This window comes from Eretmochelys imbricata, chromosome 5, assembly GCF_965152235.1.
Source record: "Eretmochelys imbricata isolate rEreImb1 chromosome 5, rEreImb1.hap1, whole genome shotgun sequence".
Taxonomy (NCBI): Eukaryota; Metazoa; Chordata; order Testudines; family Cheloniidae; genus Eretmochelys; species Eretmochelys imbricata.
The window spans coordinates 75,851,481-75,866,613 of record NC_135576.1 but is presented as its reverse complement, the minus strand read 5'-3'; the positions used below and the strand labels follow the sequence as shown (position 1 = coordinate 75,866,613).

At 42.5% G+C, this 15,133-nt stretch overlaps 1 protein-coding gene across 2 annotated transcripts in view; it reads right to left on the bottom strand.

Annotated features, from left to right (window-relative positions):
- Positions 1 to 15,133, bottom strand: part of HSD17B4 (hydroxysteroid 17-beta dehydrogenase 4) — a 120,330-nt gene that overhangs the window by 94,356 nt on the left and 10,841 nt on the right. For both annotated transcript variants that reach the window (XM_077817366.1, XM_077817367.1), the window contains 6 exons: positions 7,847 to 7,954; positions 7,173 to 7,232; positions 3,380 to 3,401; positions 3,225 to 3,271; positions 2,254 to 2,338; positions 553 to 740 (listed from right to left, as the gene is read on the bottom strand). In XM_077817366.1, the coding sequence (XP_077673492.1) occupies positions 553 to 740; positions 2,254 to 2,338; positions 3,225 to 3,271; positions 3,380 to 3,401; positions 7,173 to 7,232; positions 7,847 to 7,954 (510 nt within the window). The remainder of the gene's footprint in view (positions 1 to 552; positions 741 to 2,253; positions 2,339 to 3,224; positions 3,272 to 3,379; positions 3,402 to 7,172; positions 7,233 to 7,846; positions 7,955 to 15,133) is intronic.

Genomic DNA, 15,133 nt, shown 5'->3' with positions numbered 1-15,133 from the left:
TTTCCTGTGTAGTCTTTCAGACAATCTATAATATTATTATATTAGTATAATCCAGTATAAGTTTAAGTAAGTATATGGTATGTAAAGGGTGCATCCCACTAGTTGCTGTGTGTTATGTCAGACTTATCTGCTTTCCCCCATCTCCTGTTTAATTTACTCAGGTCAGCTTTGTCTACTCCATATTTTGTGAAACATGTACCACACTGCAAACAAACAGTAATATTACAATAAATGCAAACACCACAAATACAGCCCTGGTTCAATACCTACTGAACAAAATGGGGATCTTTCAACTGATTTCAGTGCATGCTGAATGAAGCCAGTCACAAAGTTTCAGCGCATAAAATAATTCTAGTGAATCATAAAGGCTGCTAGAGCTCTCTTCTAATGTCTTACTTCCTTACAGCACATGGAACTGGAAAGATAATTTATTATAAATAGACAGGAAAAGAGTTTCAGAAGTGTAAAGCAATGGAATGTTTCAACTGATGAGAAAACTGGTTGTGCTCCAACTCTCAAAGACTCAATTCTCACAGAGCTCAAGTTACTTACCTTGTGGCATGATAGTCTGAGTCAGCCTCGACCCAGCAGTAGGTGCAATTGTGTTACTGTGGATGTTGTATTTTCTGCCTTCAATTGCAAGTGTATTTGAAAGACCCAAAAGGCCAAGTTTGGCAGCACTGTAGTTTGCCTGACCAAAGTTGCCATATATTCCAGCAGCTGAAGAAGTCATAATTATTCTTAAAGAGAAGGAAAAACAGAAAATTAATAGTTTCTAGAGGTTGCCGGTTAAGTGTTGCAGCCATTTTTAGCTTCTGACAATTACACATCCTGAAACCATAAGAATGGTAATTCTGTAACATCTCAACATGTCAAAATGAACGTTTGGATAATTAAGAAGCAATTTTTTTTTTATGTGTTGGAGTGATGCCAAAAATGGCACAAATACTGAACAGTAATGCAAAGGGAATTAAAGGTGCTCAGCACCTCTCAGGATTTGGTCCCATATTAGAACAGAAATAGCAGCTTGCAACCACTGGCATAATGGCACAACTATTCTGTAAGAACCGGGGAGGGCACTAATGGAATGTATGTTTGCATTTAACCACATATTTCATATGGAGATATTTTTACATTTTAAAAATAGCTTTGACAAACAGAAAATTTTGCTAAGTTAAAAACTGTTTTCTCCTACCCCCTACCTAATCAACAGCACTACTCACATGCTTAAAGTTAGACACAAGTTTAAGTACTTGGCTGAATCAGCACCTAATGCGTGCCACATACATGTCGCCTTTTTGAGCAGTTAAAAATGAGTCTCACCATAACCAGTCCTGATTCTGATCTGAATTACATGGAGTGTGCATCTACAGTAGCTGCACTGACTTAACGAGAGTCACTCCAAGTTAACACAAGCGTAACTGAGATAAGAATCTGTCTCAACATCATTCCAAATTGCTATATCGACATGGTTTCACCATCTCCAGTCCAAATAAAGGTGCTTTGGTTATGTTAAGAGAGTCAATGTGAGAAAAAGCTAAAAAGTGTACAGAAGCAGACATTCTGCAAGTAACACGTTTCTACACATTATGTGAAGATACATTTGGTAAATAACACTAACATCATTTGGCAATAAACAAAGTGATTTACAAAACAGAGCAAAAGAAGAATTATGTCATATATACAGGGATGCAATTCCCAAAATTATGCCCAACAAGTGATCAAATGGGCAAAATATTTTGCTACCAATCTCTCCTTCTCACTTCATACTCAGCCACTGAATGCCATTTGGTCACAGAATGAAGCACAAACTAATTTAATCTTCAACTTCTAGGTGGATAGGACTAAAAAGCCAGATTGACAAAACACCAGGACAATCATTAAAAAGAATACATATAAAGGTGAAAAATATACATCTATCTGGATGTAATGTGAACTGATGGCACCACTTCAGCTATGGGAACATACAAGGCAGAGCACACACACAAATCTTCACAATAAATCTGGAGATGTTTATTGAAAGACAAAAATAACATTAAAAAAAAAAAAAAGTTGTTCGGATGTTATCCACAGAGTGTGTGTAGGAGAAGGCAGGAAACAAAGGGATGTCAACCTCACACATTTGGGCACAAAGTGATTTCCTTCCCATTGACTAAAGGGGAGCAAAAATGATCAAGTAATCCACTGCAGCATCAGAAAGCTCGTGTTAATCTCCTATTTGCTGATGAAAGAATTAACCTTATACAGTTTTACCTTCCAAACTTTTGATTTTTCATATGATTCCATGCAGCTCTGGTGACCAGGAATGATCCCTTCAAATGAACTCTATGAATTATATCTACAATCAAATTAATTGAACAGACATTTGATTATTTTCCCTTTTGTGGCAAAATAAAATATGCAATTTCTACTTCCTCCAAGAAAAAAAAAGGAGAGGCCCATTGAGCTTCATCTCATTTCATTTACACTCAGCTAATTTGACCACAGTCTGGACATCTGCACTGTATTTTTTTAAACTCATTTTGAAATGCTGTGGGATGGGCATTTGAACTGATTAGGCTGGTCTTCTCCCTGCTCCCCTTCTTGTCCTGTGAGCCCCTCTAGCACATGGAGCTCATGGTATCACAGACCCCTTGTGCTTAAGCATAACCAGGGGCTGTCTTTTTCTGCGGTTCTTGCCTCTTACTGGCAGTCTTTTGGCGACTTAACTGGGTGCTCACTTCCCATCACTTCACTGAGGGGTATTTGCTTGATGTCCTGTTCCGACTGCAACTGGGCACTGCAGCTTCACACCACCCTTCCCTTGTTATAGGTTTTAGGTATTGCCTGTCTTTCTGGGCTGTTGAGGGTTTCAGGGGTTTCTCGGGGTTACAAATGCATTTTCCCACGTGGGTCTTTCCTGACAGCCTCTGAACCAGGAGGTCTGGTTTTAGGAGTGTTTTTTTTTTTCTTTTCTGAGATGGGGGCGACATTTGCATGAGTCCAGTGTGGACTGCAACACTGACCCAGTGTGAAAGCTGATAACGAATTAAGCATCTTGGGGCTGAGATTTGCAGGCCAAGCGTGAATCTCTAAGGTCAGGTACAAACAGACCCACCCCCAACCCATGCCCCTCACACTCTCATTTACTTAACTAGTGAAGAAAAGGAGTACTTGTGGCACCTTAGAGACTAACAAATTTAGGTTTCTAGACACTAAGTCAACTACAAAGTTAATCGACTTACCCCAGTCTTCATCACTTATCCTAGCAAATGAACGGTCCCTCAGAATCCTAAAATACATGGTCAGGAAAACAAAAAAGGAAGGTGAACATGTATTTAAACAAAAGGATTAGAATATGGTACAACAATGGGAAAAAGCTATCTTCATATTTACTTACCCAGCATTGTTTATAACAATATCTGCAAAGAACACAAAAACAAAACATTTTAAGTATGAACGAGTATGAATCTGCACCTTCTTTAACTCTGCTCCTGCTTTCAAAATCTATGTTATAAGCACTCACATGCAGTTTGTTATAATTGTTAAATAGTCACTCACTCATATTGACTAGGGCTGTTCCAGAATTGGGAAGTGCATGGCTTTCCTTATGTTTCAAAATATTTTGGAACATGTAGTCCCAGTTTGCCACAAGCTGCAGTGAAGCCTCATAAGTCGACCCAGGTGTTGAGGTGACAGCACTAATCACTGATGGGAAGGTGCCATAAACCAGCTCCCTACCTCAGTGACATCACGCTCAAGTTTGTATTGATGAGACCGCCCAGATCAATGATGCTACTTGCTACAAATTCTGAATTACATGATTTATGGTAACAAAAAAGCTGGAATACTCCAGAACTCAAAGTGGGTGGCACCATGGAGAAACAGTCAGAAAGCCTGTAATGTAACTCAGACCACACAACCAACAATAAGGCAAGAAAGGGAGCTTCAGAACCACCCACTGCCCAGGTTTCTGTCCTGCACATGCTACCCTGAGCATAAAGAAATGCGGACATCAGGGCAGGAGGGAGAAATATACAGAAGGGGAAAACCGTATAGTTTAGGGGGAAATGGAACAGATAGAGAGAAAACAGAGGGAGAAGATGGAAAATAATAAAAGGATTGAAGAAAACAGTAGGAAGAAGGAAATGGCTGGAAATAAAAGGAAAGAATGAAAACAGAAGACAGAAGTGGGAAAAGGGGGCAAGAGATAAGTGAAGAAATGGAAGAAAAATTAACACACAGCTTAATGCTTTGTTGAGTTTTATTTGCTTTTGTTCTTATCCATTGCTCAGCTCTGACCAAATACCATTTCCAGGTACTCAGCCAAAGTAAAAAGTTAGATAATGATTAATACTGACAAGCATTTGCAAAACACAAACTTTATTAATTAAGGAAACGTTTGGGACCTTTTACTCTCTGTAGCACCACAACAGTCTATTCTTCACTAAGGTAAGGCAAAAGTAAAGAGAATTACTCAAATGTTACTGAGCATCTTTAACTCTTCATGAATCTCTTCAACATTCTTTCAATTCTGTTCATCAGGGATTAGATGACTAGCAACATAATGTCATGCCAATAAGAAAATAAACAGCATGATAAAAGAAAACAGATCAAAGTTTGCTCTCTGTTTATGTGAACCAATAATTCTGTCCTTTAGATTTGCCAGAGCAAGTCAGAACTATGCTTCCTTGAACTATTTTCAGCAAAAGGGCAAGACAGACATTGTGGAGTAGACTAAGTTATTAAAAGCAAACATAAAACAGAGCCAAGAAAAAAGTGAAATGATACCCACTTCCTTTAAGACTACATATACCGTTTTAAAGAAGAACGCTGAACAATCAAGATTTAAGGAACAAGTCACCATGCTTTAGAAGTATATTTTTTCTGTCTTGGAATGCAAGTTCTCTTTTATCCTGGAATAATGATAAACTGAAACGACAGTCCAGCCTAGAATATGGGTTATCAGAGATTCAGCAATGCTAAGATATCTGGGTTGTTGTGTTAGTTTTCCAAGGTGTAGGTCTAATATTTTGGGTAGTGTTCTACAATGACAGTTGTCAAGTGTCTGGCGTAATCTTTGAGGGGACAACTTGGTGATAAAGCAGAGGGGACTGATCTTCACAGAAATGGAGATCTACTGGGGAACCATAAATAATTGCAAACCATTATTTGCCAACTAACTTTAGAGAAGACCTGTAAGGAAGGTCAAAAATTGGGTAATAACTTGAAGGACCATATTACCTGATATATGCTTATTTTTAAGTGGAGCAGCGAACTGGAGAGAGTTGAATTCTCATTTGTTGGCTGCTGTTTTTTGTTTGTTTGTTTTGGAAGGGGAAGATGAAGAGTGATGTGTATAAATAAATTCACCTTCTGTTATGTTACCACATTCAGTGTTTATATTAACGGAACAACAATCACCTTCAAAGCCAGTCAGGTTCAAAAAACTAAATCATGTAAGTTCCAGGTTGTAAAACTTCTCCCAAGTTTCCCTGACAAATGTTGTGATTCTTAAAATTACTTTTTAAAAAAATAAATAAATATGTATTTCACCCTCCTGTTTCTCTGTGAAAGAACCATATTAGCGAGGGAAACTCTGAAATTGATTATACTGTCAAATGCACAAATCTTTCAGTTATAATTAGGTGTTGCTAGAAATAATAGTAAGCGAAAATTTTTCGCTAGGAAATATTATTTCTAAACCATTGGTCTCCCTTTAATAAATGGTGTAAGAGCAGAAACATGCTACCTAGGGTGACCAAATGTCCCGATTTTATAGGGACAGTCCCGATATTTGCGGCTTTTTCTTATATAGGCACCTATTTTCCCCCACCCCCGTCCCGATTTTTCACACTTGATATCTGGTCACCCTAATGTTACCTTAAAACAGAGACATAAGGGGAATCAGAGTTCCATTCTTCCCTATGTAAAAAGAGAGGTGATGACAATGTTATAATAAACTTTTATATATTCCTGACAAATTCAGCCCCTACAGAAGTCATCCATAATGACCACAGTGCACATTATGGAGTGGGTACTGTTGTCTGTCTTGTAGGAAAAAGTGTGTGGCCCCTTTAATGGCCAGACAGCAAGAATGACTGGCTGAGGCACCTTCAGACCATGTATGTGTGGGGATGCTGACCAACCCCCCCAGGTGAATGGAAGAGACAGGGGGACTATTTAGGTCCACGACAGTGCAGGAAAAGCCCTCTTTTACCTGGACCAGGCGGAATAGCATCCACCCTCCCATCCTTGGAAGTAGCTAAATAGCAGGTTTTGTCATGATCCACTATGGGCATGAAACTACTCGCTCCTTTCTCCGGGGGCTGGGAAGGACTTTTTCCCCTCACTGCCAGATTAGCCAAGGCAAAGTGTGGGGGTTTTCTGCCTTCCCCACAGGGGGTTGGGAGCTTAGCTAGGATGAACATGAAACAGGGATTGGGCTATGATATCATAAGTCATAACGTAATCATGGAGCCAAAATTTGGTGCGGGTACTCCATAGGGAAAGGTGATGGTGAGCAGATAAAATGAATTGGTAAAGGATTTCAAGGGGTTATTCTTTAAAGGAACAGAAACAGGGGAAGATTCAGGGCTCCTCTGACTGGTACAGAAGGGAAACACACCCCCTCCCTCCTTTATAGCCCCCCCTTTAACCTTCATTCAGGGTGGCAGGGTCCCAGCAGTGGGTTGGCTGGGAGCAAGATAGGTAAAGAGGGAGAGCTGACAGCAGCCCATCCCGGTATGTTTAAATGATTATGGAATTACCTGCACTATATACTTGTATCAGCTGGGCACTCCCAGACATTTAGGAATAAAGCTGCGGCCTAATTATACCACATCCAGTGTGTCCTGTCGTTCTTCCGGCATAGCCGGACAACACTTATTTACAGAAAAAGATGTACTGTCATTTACACATATTCAAGGAATAGTGTTCCTTCCATAAACACTCTAAATGCTCAAAATAATTACTTAGATAAAGCTTGCAATTTTATTTTATACTAGCAAACTGCTAACTTCTAGTGACTGGGAATGGCTTTTTTATTTGTTTGGGACTACAGAGAGTAGAACACCACAATCTTGAATTTAATTACATTGAATTTCCTGTACATGCTATCACTAATTCTCGATTGTTAACTGCACAGTTTAAGATGACTTTGCATTCACAAACAAACAAGTTAATAATTGTACCTATCCTCCCAAAAGCTTCAAGGGCTGACTGCACAAGCTTCTCACCAGCCTCCACTGAATCTGTAAACAAAACAGGCAGTGATGTGATCTCCAAATAAAATCATTTATTTGTTACACAGCCACATATTACTGTATACAATGTACTTCTAGGATGTAGATAACCACATAGAGTGTGATACATTTAAAAAGAAAAAGTGAACTGCTCATATGAAATCCCCATAGGGTAAAATGAAATTTTAGCCACTGCAGGCAATTAGACCACTGCAGTTCCTGCACAAGCCAAACAGTGCAGCATTTTATCATTACATGAAAACCAAGAAGCTAAACCTCACTAAAAACAGGCAGTCTAGTTTCTATGTTGGCTAAATGATAAGCTTGCTAAGTCACAGAAAAGACTACCTTTTTTGGGGGTGGGGGTTGCTCCCCCTTCCAGCATACCAGTGCCAAGAGTTCAAGTGACTAAGATCAGAGATTTCATTTTAAGATGCTTTATATCTCCATCTCCCCCAGCCTCCGAACAACGTTTTACCTCATTGAATGAATTAAATTACTAATAGTATTGGAGTAGTCCTTTGTCACAAACTGTTACCTTTTCATTTAGTAACCGTTGAACGTACTACTGTATTTCCATAAATGAAGTGTCCCTATTAAATCTATTATGGAAAATAACATACCATAGTTAGCTACAGCTTTTCCTCCTTTCGCTCTTATTTCTTCAACAACTTTGTCAGCAGCTGAGGAGCTTTTGCCGTGTCCTTTGGAGTCACCTCCCAGATCATTCACTGCGGAACACAAAAAAGAAATTCTTGATCATCGATACTCATATGTTTCACAGTCTCTTCTCATCCGGCAGCCACTAAGGTTTCTGGTATATGTTATTAATGAGATACACTGCAGCTGATTTCTCCTGGCAATCTAAGTTATTTGGACGAGAGTAAACAGTCTGACATTACCGCAGGGATGGGCAAACTTTTACGTCTGACAGCCACATCAAGGAATAGAAATTGTATGGCGGGCCATGAATGCTCACAAAATTGGGGGTGGGGTGTGGTAGGAGGTGAGGGCTCTGGTTGGAGGTGCAGGCTCTGGGCTGGGACTGAGGATGAGGAGTTTGGGGGTGGAGAAGGGTGCTCTGGGCTGGGACTGAGGAGTTCAGAGGGGGATCAGGGCTGAAGCAAAGGTGCGGGAAGGAGTGCAGGTTCCGGCTGGGGGTGTGGGCTCTGGGGTGGAGATGGGGATGAGAAGTTTGGGGTGCAGGACCGTGTTCCGTGCTGGGATAGAGGGGTTTGGAGAGCAGGAGGGGGATCAGGGATGGGACTGGGGCATGGGGAGAGGCTCAGGGGTGCAGGCTCCGAGCGGCGCCTACTTCAAGTGGCTCCCGAAAGCAGTGGCAAGTCCTTTCTCCGGCTCTTAGGCATGGTGCGGCCCCCGACCTGGCACCCCAGCAGGAGCTCGTGGACCAGCTTAAAAAAGGCGCACGGGCCAGATCCGGCCCACGAGACATAGTTTGCCCATCTCTGCTCTACTGGATTAGGTGGAGTCATTTCATAACATTCCATACAGTTCCTGAGGGCACATCTACACAAACACTTATTGCCGTATCTGCTGACAGTGGGGACCCAGAGTGAGGGCAGCAGCTTCAGCAGATGTTACTGAGCATGCTCAGTACAAGCCAAGCAGCATATCTGAGGGGAGGGGCATATAACCCCCGCCGGCCCGTGTGTCATCTCTGCTAAAGTGTAAATCTACAGTGCTAGAGCATGCTGCACACTGTCCATGTGGACTCCACTGCAGTACACAAGAAGTACCCTAGTGCGTTTTAATGTATTACTCTTTCAAACAGCAGCACATCAACACACACTAAGGAACTTTTTGAGTGCAGCAGCACGGTCCACACCGATAGTTAGACCACAGCCTACTGAAGTGCTGTAGATTTAGATTTCATTAAACTTTCTCAGGTCATTTGATGTAGTTTGCATGTAACAGCATACATAAACTGATAGTTTCTCCTTATTCAGGACTAACTACGCAGAGCTGGGTAGTACCTCAGTGGAAAGCCTTGAATGCAAAACTTCCCAAAATGTGAAAATCCAGTGGCCCAAGAGTATTTGCTGGTGCTCTTTGAAAAGCTGCATGGTCACATGCAACAGCTATTACAGACACATGGAGTGCATTTGAGACCATTCTACAACTTTATTCACAAATCTGTATGAGCTAGGGTTTATATTTTAGGTCCCAGGGTGAGTTGCAGGAGTTTTCTGCAGGAACTAAAGCTACAGGGTGGTGTGACAGTCAGGGTCCAGACACCCCAAGAGGAGAAGAGAAGGTTTAAACCCCCAAAATAAGCAGTTAAAATCAACAGATTGTATACAGTGTTATTGTATCCACAAAAATAGCTCAATTTCGGTCTTTTACGAAAGCTCATTTTTTGAAAGCTTGTTCTTGTAATGTACTAAATATAATAATCATGAGATATGTATACAAGCTATGGTTATGACGTTACCTATCTGCTTACACAGAGAATTGTGCTCTTAAACTTCAACTCCACCACACATCAGCGAGGTGAGCAATTGGACAGAAAGAGGTACCTCCCAAGCCTGCTATTTACACAAAAGCGGACTCAAGTAACAATCCACTGTACAACCCAGGAAAAGACAAATCATTGGTCCTTAGAGTTAATGGAAAGACACTAAGGCACCTGGGAATTTTCCTATTTTGAATATCTACAGTGACTAAAGAAAAACAAAAAACAAAGACACCTTGCAAACCCTTTTTAAAAAAAGAAGAGGTTGGAAGTGAAATCTATCCAAAAACTGAGGGACAAGACGCTAGGTGTGAAAGAGTCTGTGAAACAGTGGATGCTCCCTGTAGCTAGGTGGTATGGTGGGAAACTGTTCAAAGGGAATAGGTAAATTGTATTAGAAAAGGGATTTTATCTAATACAGAACTGGAAAGACTGATGCATCTTTGTGTTTATTTACTCTGTAACTTTTATGTTTGCCTTCCCTTATCATCCTTAGATAATACTTAGGCCCTGGCTACAATGGCAAATTTCAGCGCAGCGTACACACTCCCAAGCAGGGTGGATTTGATTTATTTCAATCAATTTGACTTCATGCTTTAAATCATTAGTCAGGAAGATTTGATTTAATCATGGTTTTCTACATAAAAGTGCATTCTTGTTGGTTGTTATAACCTTAATACATATTCTTCACAACTCAGAGATAGATGTAGGTTTCATTTTTAGAAGGTACACACTATACGTTTTTAAACAATGACTTATTTTGAAAACTTTTCAGATTAGTTTTACAGCTATATCAGAAAATGAATGATTGTTGGGTTATTTCATTTACCAAAGGTAATTGAAGCAGATATTTTTGAAGTCATTGGGAGGTGAACTATCTCCAATTCAACAAGTTAATCATTAATATTTGGAGGATTTTCTTGCCATGCTGTATTAGGAGGACAACACCATCAGACACACATTTAAATTGTTTTAGTTAACTAAAACATAACAACGTTATGTATTCTGGATTTTTTTCTTCAACAACAAACATATAATATTTTAACAAAACAAGCATATGTCCCTCGCTTCCCACATTTATCACCAGACTTCTTCTCCTTGTCCAAATCTATTCCGCCCCCAACAATCTTCTATTCATTGAACTTTTTGAAACTTTGCACTTTTAGAGAGAGGTAAGGGATTGACTGTATGAAACAGAGTTGAGGTCTGTTATTTTTCACCTATATATATTATTTATTTGTTTCAAAACATTTTTGCTGTGAACAAGCATGTTACCTCTGGAGACACAAATCTACAGTTTGAGAACTGCAAAACTAAGCATCTCTGATGGCATCTTCTGGACTGAGTTCTGAGTCCCATTGGGTAGATAGAAAGATGAACCTAAATAATCTATACAGAAGCCCCTGGAACCCCATAAGATTGGGTCCCTAATCCATGAATTATTGGAACTCATTTACAAAACTTTTCTTAAACATGACATGAATATATTGTCTCATACTATAGAATTAGAATTTATAATCCCTATTCCATGATGAGATATCTTTGAGCTATAATGCATCTTAATTAAAACTATCTTTAGATCGGTTTTTCCTCAAAAAGCATTTTACCAAAAAAACCCGATTTAAATTAAAAAATCCGATTTTTCTCATTTTTTTAAAAAAATCATTGGTTTTTATCCACCCTGCTGCCAACCCACTTAGCGCGCAGAAACTACAGTTGTAGCGCTTTCAAAACAAAGTGCCTCATTGAGAGGCGTACGGCTTTCTGCGCTGGGGCAACAGAACGGCGGGGGCCAGGGTAGGCTCCGTGGCGATTACAGCGCTGTGATTGGCTTCCAGGAGGTGTCCCACAATGCCTGTTCTCACCTCTCTGGTCATTGGTTTGAATTCTACTGCCCTGCCCTCAGGTGACCAACCATCATCCCCATGCCGTAAATTCCTTTGGAAATTTGAAAGTCCCCTTCCTGTTTGCTCGCTGATGCATGCGGTGGTCTCAGCGCATCTTTCCAGGTGGCGATGCCTGCTCCACGCACCAGGCGATCCCCCGGTTGGAGCAATGCTGACTGGCATTTGGGGAGAGGAGGCTGTCCAGTCCCATCTGCACTCCAGCCATAGGAATTATAATACCTACAGACAGACTTCACGACGAATGACAGAAAGGGGCCATGACCAGGACACATTGCAATGTAGGGTCAAAGAGAAGGAGCTGTATAGCACCTACCACAAGGTGTGGAAGGCAAACCGCCGCTCCGGTGCCGCGCCCATGAGCTGCCAGTTCTACAAAGAGCTGGTCATGATACTCAGCAGCAACCCCACCTCCACTGCAAAGGCCCCTGTGGACACTTTGTTGGCTCGTGTGCCAGTTGAGAGTGGACCGAGCCAGGAGGAGGGAATCTTGGACGAGAATGTGGAGGGTGAGAGAGACCGAAAGGCAGAGGATGATTCGGAGGCAAGAGATGCATGCAGTCAGGAGCTCTTTTCTACCCCATCACAGCAGTCAGATCTTGGCTAAGTGCAAACAGGAGAGGAGGCCCCTGGTAAGTGGATCTGATTTTAGGAATCACTGAAGTGAGTTGTTGGGGGCAGAAGGGTTGCAGAAAGTAGACGTGTCTCCCACCGCATGCCTAGTCTGAGCGGCAGGGTGGGGAGACAATTGCTGCACACAGGCGAGCCGCATAGGGGGCAGGCGGAAGCTGCAGGTTTGGAGAAGACCTTCCCTTGATTCCCTGCTCACCCTCAGCAGCGACATATCTTCCATAATGATCACATCCTGTGGAAAATGTGGGGACAGGAATGAGTAATGGTCTCAAGTTGCAGTGGGGGAGGTTTAGGTTGGATATCAGGAAAAACTTTTTCACTAGGAAGGTGGTGAAGCACTGGAATGCGTTACCTAGGGAGGTGATGGAATCTCCTTCCTTTGTGGTTTTTAAGGTCAGGCTTGACAAAGCCCTGGCTGGGATGATTTAGTTGGGGACTGGTCCTGCTTTGAGCACGGGGTTGGACTAGATGACCTCCTGAGGTCCCTTCCAACCCCAATATTCTATGATTCTATGATTATTAGGCCCACCTTACAGCACTGGCTCTCCCCAAGAGCCACGTGCCCAGTGTACAGCAGGGTCTGGGAAGAGTGATTTACCCTGTCCCTGTGGCTACTCACCATTTTGGGGGTCTTGTGGCTCATGTGTGTTTGCCTGGGGTCAGCCAGTTAGTGACAGGTGTGAGAGTACTGGCTGTGTTTTAAAGCACTGAATCAGTGTTGTCTGTGGTGCAAATAATACTGCTTCTTTAAAATGTTGCGTTTAAACTTCACAGAGATGATCTTGGGAGCCTAGGCTTCCTCTTTGTTATCTACATCGGAATGATTGCGCAGAATTAGAAAGTGGCCAAGAAGAACTAAGGAGGACTTTCTGCATGAGGTTCTTATGCACTCTGCCACCAAGAAACAGGATTGAAGGACAGGAATTGGCAGAGACAGTGAGAAGAGAGACTGAAAGGTGAACACAGCATGGCAGAATGAAGCCAGAGTGGCTCTTAAACATTATGGAGTGCCAAGTGGACACACTCCAGGCGATACTAATTCTTCAAACCAAGGAGCTTCGTTCCCACCCTCCCCTGCGGCCACTGTCACAAAACTCTTTCCCATGCGCCCCTCAGACACCACCAAAACACGTTTATCAACCTCCTGGCTCCAGTCTCTACCTGCAGCATTCCATTCCTCCCTCCTCACAGTCCGGCTCTGTGGACTCCCATTACCCACTGCACTCAACACGCATCACTCTGCAGTTTGGCCCTGCTGAAGTACAGTACCTGCTGCAGTGTACTCTAAATGAGAAGGCTGGATATGATCCCTGGACATACACGAATCTTTAGCCATCCCGGGACCCCTCCTCCTCCTGGGACCTTCCCTTCTTCCACCCCCCGTCCCTGCTGATGTATTTTTTCGTTTGAGTCTCTCCTCTGGTTGTTGTCTTTTAATAAAAGGATTGTGTTGGTCTGAAAGCAATCTTTATTCTATTAATTGAAAGCAAAAAGAGCAAAGCAAAGCAAAATATAATTATGTTAAACCCCCTTACTGCATCATCTCCTAGCATTACAAGCACTGCAATCCTGAGCATAGCAACAAATATTAGTGGCTATCAGCTTCAAATTGCTGCCTCAGGGCATCCTTGATCCTTATAGCCCTGTGCTGCGCCGCTCTAATAGCCCTGGTCTCTGGCTGTTCAAACTCAGCCTCAGGCGCTGAGCCTCTGCGGTCCAGCCCTGAGTGAAGCTTTCACCCTTTTCTTCACAAATATTATGGCGTACAACAGGCAGTTACAAGCACAGGAATATTGTCATTGGCCAGGTCCAGCTTCCCACAGAGGCATCCACAGCAGGCTTTTAAGCGGCCAAAAGCACACTAAACAGTCATTCTGCACTTGCTCAGCCTATTGTTGAACAGCTCCTTGCTGCTGTCAAGTTGGTCTGTATTTGGCTTCATAAGCCACAGCATTAACGGTTAGGCAGGGTCTCCCAGGATCTCAGTGGGCATTTCAACTTCCCCTACAGTGATCTTCTGGTCCGGGAAGAAAGTCCCAGCTTGCAGCTTCCTGAACAGACCAGTGTTCCAAAAGATGTTTGCGTCATGCACCTCTCCGGACCAGCCTGCGTTAATGTCTCTGAAACGCCCATGGTGATCCACAAGTGCCAGGAGAATCATTGAGAAACACCCCTTGAAATTAATGTACTCGATGGCTAGGTGGTCTGGTGTCAGAATTGGAATGCGTGTGCCATCTCCCCAGTGTGTGCCCCTCCGCAGTTAGGGAAGCTTATTTGTGCAAAGCCATCCACAATGTCACGCACGTTGCCCAGTGTCACGGTCTTTCGGCGCAAGATGCGATTAGTCTGGGATGTGACGTAATGCAGCATGGATCATTGGGACAGGACCCAGGATGCCTCATGATCCCCTCTGCCTTCCCACAAGTCTTAGCGGCAGAAGAGAAAGAGGTGCTCTGTGGGATAGCTGCTCAGAGTGCACCGCTCCGAATAGCACCGCAAGTGCCACAAGTGTGAACATGCTATTGCGCAGGCAGCTGACAGTGTGAACACACAACAGCCGTTTCCCTTTAGCACTCTCTAAGCGGCGTTATAACTTTGCCAGTATAGATGTGCCCTTAGTCCTGCTGTGAGTGACTCTCAAGGTTCCTTCCAGTCCTATGAGTCTATGATCTTATTAAATGAACTTTTTGTTTATTTTTATCCCAAGCAGGTCTCTGTTGTGCAAACTCTGTTCAGTGTGTTTGCCAAAGTGAACGGATAACTGAAGGGTTGAACCACCACAGGGGAATGGTACAAGTGTCTGGTAGTTGGGGAGGATGGATTTGGGGAGCCTTAGTTCTGGAAGAGCTATTTGTGTCATCGTGCAACGTGGCTGGTGGAAGATCTTGTGCTTGGGAGCA